This window comes from Synchiropus splendidus, chromosome 16, assembly GCF_027744825.2.
Source record: "Synchiropus splendidus isolate RoL2022-P1 chromosome 16, RoL_Sspl_1.0, whole genome shotgun sequence".
Lineage (NCBI taxonomy): Eukaryota > Metazoa > Chordata > Actinopteri > Syngnathiformes > Callionymidae > Synchiropus > Synchiropus splendidus.
In genome coordinates, this window is record NC_071349.1 from 7,981,079 (window position 1) to 7,998,672 (window position 17,594).

The 17,594-nt window shown below is 44.9% G+C and overlaps 1 protein-coding gene across 2 annotated transcripts; it reads left to right on the forward strand.

Annotated features, from left to right (window-relative positions):
* Positions 1-384: 384 nt before the first annotated feature.
* On the forward strand, positions 385-16,783 carry crlf1a (cytokine receptor-like factor 1a). Of its 2 annotated transcripts, none has more exons than XM_053845418.1 (9): positions 385-698; positions 4,364-4,642; positions 7,063-7,192; positions 8,143-8,312; positions 13,891-14,048; positions 14,766-14,840; positions 14,897-14,990; positions 15,862-16,050; positions 16,126-16,783. In XM_053845418.1, the coding sequence occupies exons 1-9, from the start codon at positions 623-625 to the stop codon at positions 16,140-16,142; spliced, it is 1,188 nt and encodes a 395-aa protein (XP_053701393.1). In that variant the 5' UTR covers positions 385-622; the 3' UTR covers positions 16,143-16,783. The 2 variants fall into 2 exon arrangements, with proteins under 2 accessions (XP_053701393.1, XP_053701392.1); XM_053845417.1 differs by having other exon boundaries at positions 15,862-16,046.
* The last annotated feature ends 811 nt before the right edge of the window (positions 16,784-17,594 follow it).

The window sequence follows — 17,594 nt, forward strand, 5'->3', positions numbered from 1 at the left end:
CCCAAATCTTTTTATTATGTCTTATACACTTATTATAATCGTGGTGGTGTTTGAATGGAAAACTCCAGGGTTTGATCCAGTGTGTGACTTATCCGAGCAATGACGTGGAAACAAAAGAGTTTCCTGATGACAAGGAGAACAGTCCTCCACTGCCTCAGACTAGAAAGACGTTTTATTTTTGGCAGCATGAGATGGAGCGAGCCTCCCATGCTCACATTGTCGAGCGACGACCTGAGGCGTGGAAAGTGTCTGAGCGAAAGTCCTCTGACTCCCCCATCACTGAAGGGGGAGAGGCTGAAAAGGGGAAGGCAAGGCGAGGGGGAAACGACTGTGTGGGAAGAGGGAGAGGAGGGGCTTAGAACTATCAACTTGTGTATGATTTTGGCTGCAGGAAGCAATAAGAAGACAGAGGGAAGGAAGCAGGACGGGACGAGGGCTGAGGTCTTCACAAGCAGAAGGACTTGCCGTCAGAGTTTCCTCCGAGAGCTGCTCGACTTCCTCGCACTTGTCGGTCCAAAACACGCGGCTGTTTTTGCTGTTTTTCCTCCCTGCGTGGAACGCTGTCCAGGATCGCCCCACTACAACACGAGGACGCGGGATCGCGACAGGAAGAGTGAGGAAAATGAAAGCTGCGGTGGACTGGTGCCTGTTGCTGCTGCCGCTGCTGCTCCGTCCCGGGGTGCTCTCCTTGTCCACGCGTAAGTCGGAGCCCGGGGAGTGGGGTCGTGTGCGGGTCCCGCAGGGATCCTTCAGAACCTCGCTGTCACTGAACTATCTTCTCGTAAAACCACGATTTATGCTTCATATCGTGGAAAGTAACTAGCAGCAGGAGAAGCAACTGGAGCTCGGATCCCGACTGAACTCTTGAGTTACAAGGCAGCAAGTCAAGTTTTTATTATTATTTTTTAAATAGAATTTCAGAGTAAACTAGTCATTCAAGAGACGGTCCAGATCCTGTTCCTGAGCAGGGGATTTAAAATGTGACAAGTGACAATAACCTGGTTTTAACAAAGCAGCTAGTTTTTTCCGTAGATGTGAGGTCAGTGTTCAGCGAAATATTTTGAATATTACCTCATATGTCCGGGCCACTATATGACACTGTACGATTACTTACTTAATTCATTAATAATAATAATAATAATAATAATAATAATAACATCACTGTTTAGTCATTAAAATAAATGGCGGTTAATAGGTGTATATTCTCACCTCCTTTAAGGGAACACCTTTTTTCATAGTCTTATCCTGATACTTGGATTTTTTTTTTGTTCCGTAATGCTCTATTTCTCATCCAAACAATCACACTTTTGCCATGCTTGGTGACCCCAGCTGGTCCAACTACAGGAGGAGAGACATCAACATGGCTTAACTTGTACATCCTACTTTTACATTATTATTAATAAAGCCAGACAACAAAGTACATCTTAAAGTATCTGGGCTGAAAACTTGCAATATTTATCCTGCGTATATCAGAAATGATGTAGGAACCAAGACAGGAGTTTTTTTTTTAAATTTCCATTTAAACATATTTCAGTTATAATTCCATGTTTACCTTACCTTCTTTATTTTTTCTTTTATTTCCAAATGACGGCCCTCCTCTCATCCCATGCGTCCAACGATTACTGTTGTGTCATTGTCACTTATGACTGGCTCAAACTACTCATAGGTTCGTCTCACGTTGAGCCATTTCTGTTTCTTGAAAGGCAAAAAACAATTTGACCTCACTGAGCAGCTTCTTAGTGCATCCATTTAGGACGACGTGGCGTGTCTTCGTGTGCGTCTGTACAACACACACACAAATACTGATGCTCTACTCTTCATATAAAACACCCTTGTGATCCTTGTCACTTGCAGCTGGTGACAAAGCGGTGCACACACACTCACACACTCACTCCATGCCATTGCTCACATCCTTATTCTGGTCCCAAAGTTGTGGTGTAGGTTACTCAGCACAGATGAACCTGAAGTGAAGGAAGACAAACAGATGACAAATCTACGTCTGCTTGGTCGGGTCATGTGCTGCTGTGTCTTTATTGTGTATAATATGTGTTGGGTCCTCTAAACGTTGCTCACCACGGGATTCACTTTCAGTGGGAGAGTTGGCTGCAGCCTGATGGAGTCGATACGTGTGAAGCTTGAAATGGTCCGAATGAATGTGTTTTACCTTTAATAACAGAATATATTACTATCACTGAAAAAATTAACAAGAAACAGTGAAGATGAAAGTGAATATTTTTAGATCGAGCTGGTGGAGTTTTACTTTGAGGTACGATTTAGATTAGATAGAGCAAAGAAGCGTTTCACATTAGCACAACAAACGTGCGAATTCGATCAAAGGATTTAGTGTTTGAATTTGATTTGCAGCTGAACTGAAGCTCTTCCACCCTGTGATGGAGGAGTTACTGTGTTGATCGGTGTTGGAAGTGGACGGCCAGCGTCCAGGATGAGCTATCCTGTTATAAATGTCCATCCCTTCCCTCTGAATTAGGGTTTGTGGTGTTAGAAGAGCCCCAGGTGGCTGGTCAGATCACATCTCAGATCACATCCTCCTCTTCAGTCCCAGCACCCAAACTTTCCATTCCTTGGTGGGCCCGCTCCGAAGTACGCGGCCTCCCCTCGGCTAAGCAAGCCCAGACTCGAGACTCAGAATCCTCTTCAGAGCCTCAATTCTTTCTTGTTACTGATGTCTTTTTTTGTTTTTAGTCTCACAAATATCCTTAAATTCATGCTGGAAATTTTCAATAATTCCTGTTTTTTATGTTTACATTGTATATTTTTTTCCTCACATTACTCTTATTAAAAGTACATATTAAATTCACCCGCGCATGTGTGACCTCTGACCCACTGGATGGCTCCTGCAGTGTCCACGCCGAACCTCACTTTGGGCTGACGGCTCCTGTAATTGATGGGTTCCTGGTGAAGTATCTCGATTGTATCCCCGCAGAGCCACTTCTCGTCCCGGGAGGCTCCATTTCAACAAGTCCGCCCGTAATTCCTTTAACACATGGGAAGTGAGGAAGCCTTACACGCCGCATCAAAACAGTGACATCATTTGGAATTCCGGGGGAATGTTCAGCGGCGTCTTGATGCACAGCAACATAAATAAATCAGAGTTATGTCCGCTCCCCCCTCCCTCATGTTAAGTGGCTGGATTAGTTTTTATGGTGAGCTCACTGGCACAGAGGAGCTGCTCGCCGTGGATCTCCTGTTATTCATCCTGTTAGAAAGGGCCTAATAAAAGAGACTGCAGTTTAGTAGGCTTAGAGAAGACAACGGGCCTTGATCATAAGCCGCCCTGCTGTTTATTACCGCGCCTAATTGCTCATTACTCTTTTATTCACTGTAATAATGAACGGTGCTTCGCCACTGGCTGCGGTTGTCAAATCGCAGAGAAATAAAACATAAAATGTGGGAATTTTCAGTGGTTGTAGAAGAACGGATAATTATTTTTTATGCTGTTCATATTCCCACAAACTTTATATGTCTTCTTGGCCCAAACTGGACTTTGTGTTGTAAAACACCGTGGAATTTGAGTGTTTAGAATCGTCCGAAACAAGAGCACAAAGCAGTAGCTTTGCCTTTATTTCAGGAATATTTGCTTGGGTTAGATTGTATAGTGTAAAGTCTGTGTTTTTCCTATTTAAAAACATTTCTTTTGCTCCTCGAGGAGAGCTTTTTCGCCTGGGCGGCTGTGACTGGTGGAGGGGAGCCAGCCCCCGAACCATCGTGTCTGTCCCAATCAACAGCGGTTACGCTTCAAGTTTAGGATTTCACTCATCAAAAGTGGAACCCGCCTGATTCAAAGCAGATGTCAATCCCACCTGTGAGGGATGTTAACAAGCACCAGCCACACTTGTTCCTTTGGTTCTTGCTCACCAAGGATGAAGTTGTGGCGGTGGCTTCTAAACGTTTCCCAGCTGCATGCCAGCGGTTGTTCTTCCTGCTGTGATGTTTGGTGGCTTCTGGGGGACCGTTCCCTTCCAGACTCAGGAGACTCCCTCCAACGCTTGACTCCAACTCAAGGCCCGTGGGCCACATCCTGCCCGCCAAGTCATTTCATGTGTCAAAAATGTTTGTGTAAAAAAATACAGCGCCAAGACTGAATTGAATGTTAGTTTAAAGTGGACCCCATTGGTCAGGCACAGAGATGCATGAAGCTAAAGCTAGCCTCCAATGATTTTAAGGAGGAGTGATTTTGGCCCCTCATTCAGGGTTGGCAGCCATTTTTAATCCCACAACCTTCATTGTAACAGGTGTAAAGTTGAGCATGAACATTTTGTAACCCAGCTATAGCACTCCGAGGTTAATGTTTATGTGGGAGTCCACTGAATCTGACATGATCCTCTTATTTGTCTCCCTTCAGATGTTGCCATTATCTACCCACAAGACCCAGTCCTGCGTATGGGGTCGAACCTGACTGCCAGCTGCTGGGTGCATCCGGAGCATGGGGTCCATGCCAGCGCCCTCTTCTGGACACTGAACGGGCAGCAGCTTTCTGGTTCCTTATACCGGGTTCTGAGTCCAACCAACATGAGCGTGACACTGGTGGGACTCAACGCCTCTCGGCAGAAGTCAGGGGACAACCTGATGTGTCACAATCACAAGGGCCACATCCTGGCTGGCTCATGCCTCTACGTTGGAAGTAAGTTGGCTCATGCTCACTGACGCTGGATTGGATGAAATGCTGCGACTTATCTCCGTAGGTTTTTCAACCGTACCGTTTGATGCAACAAATGTAGCCTGAAACGTGTTGCTTGAAACACATTCAAATGTGTTCAGACCCCTGCTCCCATCCTGTAGCGCAACAGTTTCTTGGATTTACATGTAGTTCACTTCCTTTTGTCGCTTAAATCACCAACCTTGTCCACATCTGTGGTGACCAGGTTTGACTCGTGAGCAAAAGAAGAGTGATGAGTTTTCCCTGGTGAGGCATTTGTGAGGGACTCGCAAGTGTGCTTCTCTGCACTGTGGGAACATGGTGTCTCTGCTTCTGGTGTGTAGAGGTGTTGTTGTGGGGAAGAGGCGGTGAAGAGGGTGAGGAAAGGTGGAAGGCAGGAGGAAGACAGCAACAGCATCCTCCATTAACCGACACAGCTTTTCTGTTTAGAAGCTGAAAAAGAGTTGAGTGTTTTTGTAGATTAATCTGCAAAAACTAGTCTTTAATCTAAGAGTTAAACAAGGTTTCAGGAGATGGAGGTTCAAGAGACGGACGTCTGGGACTGAGATTCTTCAGCCGCAGATTGTTTTGAGAGCAAGTGGGGCATGTACAGATACCTAAGGTCAAGTTTAATCCAAGGGTGCACTGAACTTTCAGAGGAGTGGAAAGGAAGTGGGAATGTCCTGAAACAACAAGGAAGCAGTGAGCAGATAGTCAAGTGTCCCCACACGGTTGGAGCTGTATTTTATGTTTAGTGCTCCGGCCTGCAGGCCCGTAAGAGGCCTCCCCAGTGTGTGTGTGTGTGTGTGTGTGACTGGGAGATGGTCTGAGCTCCTGTGTGGTCCATTACTCGCACTATCACTCACAAGGGCACGGGTCTGACACACACACACACATGTTTGTACTTCTTCTTACGAGCACCGGCATCAACACACAAGTCTTCTTACGAGTCCCAGGTTAGTTATTTTTACTGTCAATTCTACCCTGAGCACTAAAAACCAAGCCCTAAATCCACCTCCACTCAAATATGTGTCGTAAACATGAGCTTCACTTAGCGCTTTAACTGGATCTCATTGTGAAGCTCCTGCAGCTATTGACTCAGAAATCGCTGAAGAAAAAGCGGTTTTCACCGAGGCGATCGTGTTCCCACTCCTAATACAATCGTGAAGTAATAATTATTTGCTAGCAGCGACATGTTAGTAGCATGCCAGGCAGCCGTTCTTTTGTTCCCAGCAGCTCTGTGGAAATGTGAACCCTGGACCTGAACTCTCCGTGTTGCGTTCACAGGCGGCAGACCAAAACAGCTGGCTCAAGTATTCAGTCGGGAAAATACTCACGTTCGACAAATGCAATGTGGATACTGCTTTAAAAAAAAGTATTTTTCTATTTGAGATGAATTTGGCTGCCACTGAAAACTCTAGCCTTGCTAGCATCATGCTAACTGATGCAGTCCAAATATTTGGGGAAGCTACTGTCACAAAATTACAAGTCAACATCGGTGAATATTGCGAACAAATTTGCTGGTCTGCACCTCATGAATGGAATATTTTGAATGAAAACAAACTGTACATTATTAGAACACGGTGCGAGGCTCAGAGCGGCTGCTTAGCTGTTAGCATGGTGAGGAGTGGTGCTCTTAACTTACTTACAGAGCAACATTATTACAGAGCGACTTATTTTTAATGGTTCAATGAATTTAAAACATAAAATATTCGAAGAGTGGAAATGTCTGGGATGGAGTGAAAGGCATTGAATGAAACTAGAGTAAACATTTCTGTGAATGGGTCAGTTTTGGATTACAATAAATTCAAAATTATTCAAGAGAAAAAACATTGCCAAAAAGATATGAACTACTCAGCCACGATTGGATTTGCATTTCAATTTAGTTCATTGTGTTTCATTGAAGTTTAGTTTCACAATTTATATTCCACTTATTTTGCATCAAAATAATCTGAATACGTTCCAGATAAACCATGCATTTCAGAATTAACATTGTGTCATTGTTTAAATAAATGTCGTAGAAACTAAGTCTGTTGGTTTGAGTTGAGTTGTTTGGTGGCACCGATGAAGGCAGCATCCTGATCTCAGCCTCCTGGCTGCGCTTTGATGTGTCCGAGCTCCTCCATCGCACCTTGATCACGCACGAGGAGAGATCCTAATCTGTGTGACAGTGGTGTTCAGGACTGCCTGTTCTGAGAGAGAATGTTGGCGGGGCTCCCAACGTCTGACCAAATCCCTGACAACTTGAAAGAGGGTGAAAAAATACATCACCATTTTTGGAGGAACACATCACTGGGGGTGAATTACTCTGGAGATGAAGTAATGACCGGAGAGAACTTTGTACCTTCACTGACCCTCCTGCTGTAAGAGGCTCTGCTCCAACCCTCGTGTCTTCTCTCCCCCAGTGCCGCCGGAGAAGCCGGTCAATCTGACCTGCTGGTCCAGGAACACCAAAGACCTAACATGCAGCTGGAGGCCAGGAGGAAGAGGAGAGACCAACATCAGCACAAAGTATACTCTGAAGTACAAACTCAGGTATGTATCACGTACTTCAGTCCAGACTTATTGGCTGATGCGAGCGGCAGCAGGGATCTGGAGCCGTGATGGATGAAGAGACAACTGCTCTGTGCGCCTTAAAAAAGTTGTGGCTGGAAATATCAGCGCTGCAAGATAGCAGTGCAACATTCATCAATACTTTGATTTAGGAGGTGACCTTTTCCTTCCTGCATTCATGGTGGAACCGATTCATCACCGCGACAGACTCCTTATAACATAGTCCTGAGGAAGGCAGTAAAACATCAGGAACTCTTTACTTAATCAAGAGCTGGGTGTTTCTTTGACAGCAGTGATGCAATATAATGTCTCTGCATTACAGGGCAATGAAAACAAAAGAACCCGTGCTGAGTTTGCGCTTTCAAAATCATTCATAGCATTTCTCCTGTTTTGTTTCGTGAACGGCTTGTGTACCAGAATTTTTCATAGTCCTTTGTTTTGTTGTTGTTTTAAACAACAATTGAAGTAAATTTTGAATAAAAATTACATAGCAATGCTGTGCTAATGACTGTATTAAACTAAAATAGTACGGATTAAAATAAAGATTCTGAGAAAAAATGTTGGCTGATAATAAAGTAAAAAATATAATTTCCCACAAAAGTTTCGAAAAATAAGTCTGACTACATGGTGCTGGATAGTTATGGCAGAAAAGTGGCCAGAAAGTGTTTCACAGAGCCACATGTGGCGACACTGCGCTGCAGTGCTGGTGGCTCAGTAGAAGCACTGCCATCTCTTATGTCCAGCTGTTTTCTAAAAAAAACAGTCGCCCTGAATATTAATCTCAGAATAATCTGAGCAACAATGTTGTTCACTTTAATTGTAACAATCATTCTGTATTGAAAATAAATCTTTTCCGTCATGTTTCCAAGATGTGAGGACAGAAGGATCCAAGAAGTGAATAAGAGAGGATTGTTTTTATCCCTCCTCTCCAGATGGTACGGCAAAGAGAAGGAGTGCGAGGTGTACACTCACACGCAGCCGTACTCCTGCAGCATCACCAGAGACCTGCACCTCTTCACACCCTATGAGATCTGGGTGGAGGCCTCCAATCAGCTGGGCTGGGCCACCTCTGATGTCATCACTCTGGACATCCTAGACGTGGGTGAGTTCACGGAGATAGGATCTTTGATCCCCCCCTCCCGCCTTAGATCCGCGTGTCTCTGCGGCTGCAGGACAAAAACAGGACAATAGTTTCCAACTGAGAAGGTTGTGACCCAGAAAGCTGAAACTGACTGAAACACGTTTTTATCAACGCTGTGGAACAGACGTCAGGCCAGGTATTGTTTTGGGAAACAAGAAAATATTGCTGAAACTGGACTGGTGAAGCTGTTGTCAGTTTAAAAACACATGCGGTTCAAGTCCCTCTCAGCAATCAGATGACAAACATCACGCTTGGTTTGAGTGAAATCAGTCCTGCACTCACGAGTGCTTTGGATTTGGTGCCAAGTTCCAACAATAAGATATTAATAAACGTGTAATATTGAAGTATAATGCTTTCCGAAAACATGAACTTTTACTTCTGATGATTTCCTGATGTATTTCCAAATCCATGCATCAGGCATTACTAACATTACTTCCTAACATACATCTTGTTATCAACATTTCCGGAAAATTTCCCTGAAAAATATCTTTTTAGGTTATTTTGCAGATTTAAAAAAATACAATCTTTGAAGTGAACACACGAGTGAGGTCGCAGCATAGCGGTTCAGAACAGTTGACTTTATGCTCTCATCTATAATGCATTATAAAAAATGTCATAACGCATTTATAAGGCTTCACAGAAGATGTTATGACAACTTATAACAATGTTTTTTTAATGTACTATAAAGGTTAATAATGAATGGAGGTGCGTTGTGTACTGTGCTGAAAGATGAATCGGGTCAAAACGGTGCGTCACGGTGGCCGTATTTACTCGCGTCCACTGCACAGTGTAATCGTCAGCAGCTGGACTCCACCGTGGAGGACTGGCTTTATTTACCGTCGTTTCCTTTACGCCGCTCACCTTTGACCTCTGCGAGCAACAGAATATTGGCAGGCAGTCATAACTGCGGCGCTGATGCTGTGCATTCTTCACATGACAGCGTGTTGGAAGTGGGATCCCTCTCTCTGTGCTCATGCAGAGGGACCCGCAGGCTGGAGCTCCGGCTCTCACTGGACAACAGAACCTCTCCTTCTGTAATCACGAGCACAAGTGCGAGTGTGGCTGTAATGGGCTTGTTTCTATCTGGCCGCCACCCTGTCAAACATCCAGTCAAGCACAGCGTCCACAATTATTAGCTGTTATCACCCTCCTTCTCTTGGCTGCGAGGCTTCCACTCCGTGCCAGAGTGGTGTTTCTTGGATGTTGTTCCTCCTCCTTTTGGCTGCTGCTGCTGCTGTTTTCGTTGTTTACAGACCACAGTTCTAATGACAGATGACCAGTGAACAAAGTAATGCAGAAATAAAAACTAAGTAATGAGAAATAACACTATATGTAACTGATGGTTACATGTGTTGTTATTTCTCCTTGACTTTGCTTCTCAACATATAAAGCGCTCTGGTGTTACTGAGCATGTGTCCCTGAGATAAGTTACATTCTCAATATCCAACTTCACATTTGAGATTTTTCCACTGTTAAATAAACATAAATCACAACTGGATTCTTCAGCTCAATAACTCTAAAATGACATGAATAGGTGAAGTCAGATGATGAAGTTAAGATGTGCATATTTACAACAACAAACGCAGTTCTTCAGTTTTTCAGTGGGTTGAATAGTGAGTGTGTTTTAGCTGCTGTGGTAGGACTGAGCAGCCGGATGGTCTCTCTCTCTCTCTCTCTCTCTCACTGACTGCTGCCACATGGTTTTCAATAGGAAGTAACTGTTCCCGACTCGCTGTCTGACTAAAGCAAAACCTGGAATGAGATAATAATTTTAAAGGCCCTGAAAGGTGTGAGTGAAGAGTGTCTTCATCCGTCTACACTCGCACGTCTACAGAGCGAGCGCGTTCATCAACACTCGGGTTACTGGTGAGCCCAAGGCCTCTCAGTCACCGGACTGTTTGTTTAGTTGGAATGCTTTCTCGAAAGTGCTCGCGTCAGAAACACCCTTTATTTGGATGACTTGGTCCTCTTTTAACTCTGTCCCACAGGACTTGGATACACACATTTATATCTCTGTCCTAGTGGGAACAGAGATATAAACCTAACCATCCAAAACAGATGGCTAACCTTAACCAGAATTCTGAACCAAACTGGAACCCAATTGTAATGACAAAGTTATTTTGAAGTTTTAATCCTAAGATTGAGGTTTAACCATATTAGGACCAGTCTGAAGGTCCTGACTAAGCCAAATGTCCTCATAAGGAGGTGTTTTGCAAGAATTGGTCCCCATAAGACCAGATTAAACCAACAGCCCCTCCACACAAAAACTTCCAAAAAGCCTCTTGGAATGTTCCAGCCTGATCCTGCTGACTAATCCTGCCTCTGAGCCGCCGGCGGACCCCCGGTGGCTGCTGGAGGTGTTCGGCGAGTCTTGGGCCAGGAACAACAACTGGGTGATTAGGTTGAAGCTCCCACCTGGTGGGACTGAGGACAAGTAAACAGAGTGGAAGACGAAGCGGGCGTCCATCATCCTCTAATCCGTCTCTGCTGGCGAACGTATGCACACACCTGTTTACACACCCCGAGGGCAGGGTCGTGCCTGGTAACAGTATAGAGGCAGCCAGGGTGTAGGCGGCTTCTGGACTCGTTTCGTTCAGGTTTCCCTGCTCTCACGCGGTTTCCACAGCAGATGGTGAATCACAGCAACCACGCGTGCGTCACTCTGAGTCACACGGTCGGTCATCGCCTCTGTAGGTGAGGCGGAACACCTACATGCATTCCTGCGTTCCGGGGGAACCCTCCAAACAATGGAGCCAGACCAGACACGTCGTGGTGCATGTCTTTGGGAAATGACATCACATGTGCTACCCTCCATGGCGTGACCTCAGATTACCTCACCTTATGTAATCTCACTTGTGGAAGCTACAGATCCACACACGAATGCGATATGTAGACAGATTTTTGAAGCAAAAGTTTCAGCTGACCAGAAAAGAAAAGCCTCCTGCATTTCAGCATGATCAATGAGTGGAGGCCATTTCTTTGGCATTTAGTGGGAAGCTTTCCAGCGCTACAGATTGTCTGGAGGAGAGCCACACCAGCTCCACACTGGAAGCAGGCAGGTTCACTCAAAGAATCGCCTACGACCTCCCTGCTGTGTTCACTAGGGCAGAGGTTCTTAAGGTTAAGGTTAAGGTTCTCATAGGGCCGGGGCCCATGGTTGGGCCCCGAGCACCTCCTAGAGGGCCGCTAAAAGTTTTTTTGATGTATACCATTGGGCCGCGAGACGCTCAATTTTAATACATGAGCCATGTATGGTGGCAGGAGTGTGTCACTGAATTGACTTCACTGCAAATCTGTGATAGTGAATAACTATGGAGGAGTCATGGAAAAAATGGTAATGAAAGCGATGGCGCCCCCAACAATAAACACTGTTCATAAAAGCACCTGAAGCAGTTTTGAAAATGTATTTGAACGTTTTATGGTGATGCCTTCATTTAAACTATACTTATATCTTCTTTGCGTTTAGATAAAAAAAAAAAATTCTAGGATATTTGGACATGGTTTTATGATATTTATTTTATTCCAAATGTTGTTCAGTTTTTCCAATTTACTCAACAGTTTGCATCAAGTGTATTTTTGTTCTTTTTTCTTTAGTGAATTTCATGAATATGCACCTGGTTCTGCTGCTGGTTGGATTTTTCGATGACAAATACATATCATGGTTTCATGTCATTTGACAAGGTTTTGGTTTGTTTACGTGTATTGTTGAATTGTTGAAGATGCTCTTGGGGAAAGAAACACAGGACATAAAGACACGAACAGGTGATCACTACCATCTTATGGAATTGGATGGAGCTTGGAGACACAATTGTCCTCGACTGAAGTTGAGAGATTTATTTGAGTTTTGAAGCTGTGTTACAGATAAAGCTACATTACGCGGCATTCTCAGTTTCTTGCCTCAGTAGGTGGCACTATTGCGTTTAAAGATGATGATGGTCAATGAGGTATTAGTCCCACAGCATAGATCAGAGCTCCATCTAGTGGCTGCTGTGGACTCTAATCCTGCCTTCACTGCTGTATTAGATTAGATTAATTTCTGCTCTTTTGAGAAAAAGTTAAACCTGGTCAAGACCCTGAGCGACTCCTTTTGGAACACTGTAGGGCTACTATCAATCTGTGGGACTCAGTGATGCCTAAAAAGCCTAAAAAGCGAGTCATATCTAGACTCTTCTTTCTCTTCTTTTCACTGTCCCATCTTGACTTTCCCAGAATCCTCTGTTTGTTTATCAGCGAGGGATGGCATTAAGAAGAGAACTCTAGTTCTGCTCTGGAACCATCTTTAAAGTCCAAAGCAAATAATGGTAACAATATTGCTCCGTAGCTCGGTGTTTGTTTGTGGAGGTAATTGTTGTCAGATGAAGAAGACAACCGCTCTCACGAAGCACCACACAACCCTCGGTTGTTGCGCTACTGCCGCCATTTTAGCTTGCTTTGTTGATATTACAGACGTGACCTTAAGATGGAGAAGAAGCCCCCGAGCAGCGGGGCTTTTCAATCACGGCTCAAAAATGATAATCAGGCCCACATGTCCACCAGAAGTTAATCACCGAGATTGAGGATGGAAATAAACTTGTTAATGGGTGTAATAAATTAAATTCCGCTCATTAAAATGTTTGAGATTCAGTTGCGATCACTTCATCGGAGCCACGCCGAAGGTCAGACTCTTCTACCTGGCTGCATTTTACATCAGTGGTAGCAGCTGGGAAGAACTGTCCCCAAGGTCCCGAACTCTTGCTGTTGTTGAAAACCTGTCGGTGTTATCAGACTAGCCTTGTTTGAACAGGCGGAAACAGTACTGTTGTAGGATTTGCCATTACAAAAAAATGCAATGTAACTTGCCAGAGTTTCTATCTTGCTTTCAAAGGCACTACTGTATATTTCTGAACTGGACCTATGATGGTAGGTAGCCATTTTTGTTATCGCTCCATTTTATCAAACCGGCGGCCATGTTTGTAAAGGAAACATAACTTGATGCAACGCTAAACCAAAAGCTACGTTCTGTCAAATGACTGAAAATACAAAGGTATTTTTCTCCAGTGACGGTTCTGTGGACGGCTCCATCAGAACTGATGTTTGGAGTGCGACAGGAGAGAATAATCTCTCCGAAAGCCTGGCGCATGATTTTGCTGAGTTATGATTTATATTGGTTCTTTTCTGTCTGTGTCAGAACATGGAGCTAACTGGGCTTGCTCATAGGGTCGTGATCTGAAGCTGGTTCTCTTCTCACTGAGCCGTCTGATGTGGCTTCTGTTGCTATGCTGGTCACTTCCTGTTTACTGTAAACAAAGTATGTCTGAAATATTCAGAAGACGAGAAGATTAAGATGGTTGGGTGAACACGCTTCAGTAAAGAAAATGCTAATAATGTCTCCAGTAGTCTCAAAATAAACAATATGAATGTATAAACTCACTCAAAAAAAGGGAAAATTGGATGTTTAAATTATAAAACAAAAGCTGGTGACATTCGTGGAGGCTATTTCCCTCCATGTTTCCAGCAGCAGAACCTTGATCTTGACAACCACGGCCTTCTCTCTCCACAGTGACCACTGACCCCCCCGCCGGTGTCACCGTGAGCCGCGTGGGTCAGTTGGAGGACCAGCTGAGCGTCCGCTGGGAGGCTCCTCCAGCCCTCAAAGACTACCTGTTCCAGGCCAAGTACCAGATCCGCTACAGACTGGAGGACAGCCAGGACTGGAAGGTAAAGCCCAGAGCCGGATGAAGACGCGAAGCCCCTCGCTGCCCAGCAGCTGGTTCTCATCCCCACGCGGTAATGACCTCTAATCTGCTCTGATTGAGGCCTCCTCCGCCGGTCGGGCCACTCGAGGAACCTTCAGCACTCATAAATCTTTGGTCGTGAAGGAGGCCCGGCCACTGTTTACCTCCGCTCGCACTTTTAATGAATAAAAAATAGTGAGCGAGAGCCTTCCCAGCACCGGCTCAGGTCCCGTGGGCCGCGGCGAAGATCCCCGGCTTATTAGAAGCGAATTACAGATCTGCGCGGCGGGAAGACGTGCTGGGAGAGTCCGATCCGAGGAGCTTTAGGAGCTCGCCGGTGGAACCGTACACCGCTCGGGCCCTAATCATGAGGTCATGCTGAGGAATGGAGGATAGCTGTTAATGTCTTCAACATGTTTGTGAAGAACTAACTTCTGCCCCGTGTCACTCCATTAGCACGGCGGCTCCTCCCGAGTCCGAACAAGTGTTTACACACCGGATGCCAGAGAGAGAGAGAGCAAGCGTATCCGCGAGTCGCAGTCATGAATAATCGATGGCAGATTTTACCCCGAAGGTGTAGGTACATTTAAATACGGTGTAAACAGGCGGATCATGAAGCAGCTAAACACAGCGGTGATGTGCGTGTTTGCGGTCGGACCTCCTGTGCTCAGCTCTCCCGTGTTTGTTGGTCGTCGTGTAGGTGATGGACGACGTCGGGAACCAGACCTCGTGCAGGCTGGCGGGCCTGAGGCCGGGGACCGTGTATTTCGTGCAGGTAGGTGCTGGGTCGGCGTGTCGTGATGTCAAAGGTGAAACTGTGATGCGTTTCAGGTCCGCTGTAATCCTGTCGGCATCTTCGGCTCTAGGAAGGCTGGAATCTGGAGCGAGTGGAGCCATCCCATGGCTGCGTCGACGCCACACAGTGGTGAGCACGCGCATGCGCACACACACTTCGCACACGGAAAAAGCCACGGCACAAGCAAGTTCACAATTTTGATCTCTGAGTCGAGCGAGATTCGGTTTGAGGGATTTACACGAGCAGATTCCTGGTGGACGAGTCGTTTCAAATAGAATCCTCATCAACATTGTTTTGCCAAAGTGAGGATCCATTCATGTGGCAAGTTCACCGCTGCCACATTCTTCTCCTGGTGGTTGACATGACATGACTCTGTTTCCAAATCGAGGTTCAGTCTGTGCAAAAAAAAAAAAAAAAAAAAAATCATTCTCATTGTGTGGGACACGATGACAGAAGAAGCGTTGAAAAGTTGAAGCTCTATGAATTTTGTTATTATTATGTTATTATTATTATTAATAATAATACTTAATAATCATTATAATTCTAATAATAATAATGAGTCCCACACAGGTCCAAAACATTTCAGAAAGTTGGCCATAATCTCTGTAACTGTAAGGCAGATTTGCGTTTTTATTTTCTTTTATTTTGAGTTTTGTTTTTAATGATCTAAGTTTAAAGTTGAGTTTAAAACAAATCTTCCAGTCATACCTGGTTTCTTTACTAAATTTATAATGCCTTAAAAATGGAAATATTTATGAGAGCCTTTCTTTGGATCCTTGCACCATCCTTACATATTCCATCGCAATATCTGCTGTTGTAAATGATATTAAAACATGATGGAAAGTGTGGGAAATAAAAAATGTTTTAAAATATATTCACCAAAATTATGAATTAAGTCTGAAGGAGATGAAGTTAAGAAGGTCAGAGGCGACTTGGTGAGATCTTTGAGTCCCCCTCCATCGCTCTTCAAAAGTCACGTGTCTCCCTCCCGCCCCCTCAGAGCGGCTGATGACCGGCTCCTGTGACTCCAAGTCCAGCGGCGACTCCAACTCCACGCTGCGCCGGGAGCTGAAGCAGTTCTTCGGCTGGGTCCGGAAACACGCCTACGGCTGCAGCAGCATGTCCATGAAGCTGTACGACCAGTGGAGGGTGCTGATGCAGAAATCCCATAAAGCTCGCAACCAGGTAGGTAAGCATCGCCCCTGCCGGAACTCTCACCCCGACTCCCGCCGCCGCCTCTTCACGCCACGCTCTTGTGTTTCAGGTTCTCGAAGGGGATAAGTCCTAGCACCTGCTGCCGTGTGGGTGGATCCGTAGAGACTATTGAACACAGATTGTGGGGACTCATGAGCACAGACTTTCTGAACGAAAAGACTTGTTGGACTCACACGGACTTCTCTGCTCATCGACCTGGTGCTGCACACAACTGCTAAAAGGAGTGTTGAAGAGCCTGCCTGTGTCTGCGCTGGACTCCAACACCATCTAGAGGCCACTCAGCATCAGTGGACGCTTCAGCTCTTCTTCGCTCACGCTCCGGTCTTCAAACAACTCACTTCAACTTCAGTGTTTTTATCCAAAAGCCGACCCGGTTCTGTCCAAAAGCAAGTGACTGATTGGTGTGAGGAGGCGCGCCACCGCTTTTATTTTTGTACTGTATTGTAACAACATATTTAAAAATGTTTATGTTTGTCTCTTAAGTTATGTTAAGTTAGTAAAGATATATGAATGACTGACGCTCCTCACATGCCATTCTTTTTGTTGGTGTTCCACGAATGATACCTAAATATCCATAGTTGTGAAATGAGACGGTTTTTCTTCTAGGTTTATTTATTCACTTGACAGAGTGACTCGCCGTGGTGGGAGAGAGGGAAAATAGGTCCAAACGCTGGGAGGATATCAACAAGTGTAATTATTCCTCTTCGCTGTTACAATGAGCTAAATTCTTATTTGACTGTATAGTATTTTTGGAGTAAACCAAAATATTTTATATTGATATGATTTGTAATTTTTTTTTTTCAACTGATCAAATAAAACTCAAGTTATATTTACAAGTTCATGTTCAGCAACAGGAAAAAAAACAATAAAATAAAAAATAAATACATTTAAAACATATATTTAAAGCAAAGGCTCAGCAATAGAAACCCCCCCCAAATTCAATAAATAAAATCAAAATCTGTTGAAAGCAAAGGCTCTGAAATATATAGTTGAGTTAACAACTCAGACTCTAGCTATTTCTAGCTGTTGGGCTTCTGGATCTGGAGCTTCATCTGGCTCCCTGATGAAGCTAAGAAAGCGACACCAGAGTGAGTGGTTCAGTTGTGTTTGTGTCATTGCTGTGGTTTCAGCGATGTGAATAATAAATTACAATCAATGGGCACAGCAGATGGGGATGACAGCAGAACAAGGGTGGCTGCTCTGATGTAGCGAGGCGACTGTTTGTTGAGCTTGGCCCGACATGTTGGCTGCAGTAGCTCGTCTCCATCCACCTCCTCGTCCTCCTCATCCATCAGTGCTGCACCTCTTCTGCTGTTCACTCCAGCCGACAGACACGGTGGTGACAGGGAGGGCCATGTCTTCAGGTGCCGGGAGTCCAACAGACCTGCTGCTGCCTTGTGAATGTTAACCCCACATATTTCCCTCTGGAGCAGCCGAGCCCGCTATACAATAAATACAGATATTGATCCCCGAAACTCCAAATATCATACTGAAAACTCCATGTATTCACTCATAGAC

Bases quoted from the DNA above. Each gene is read 5' to 3' on its own strand.
- crlf1a (XM_053845417.1), top strand. From the start codon at position 623: ATGAAAGCTGCGGTGGACTGGTGCCTGTTGCTGCTGCCGCTGCTGCTC. The intron at 7,193-8,142 runs GTATGTATCACG...CCTCCTCTCCAG, and splicing joins ACTCTGAAGTACAAACTCAG to ATGGTACGGCAAAGAGAAGG. The intron at 14,991-15,861 runs GTGAGCACGCGC...CCGCCCCCTCAG, and splicing joins TGCGTCGACGCCACACAGTG to AGCGGCTGATGACCGGCTCC.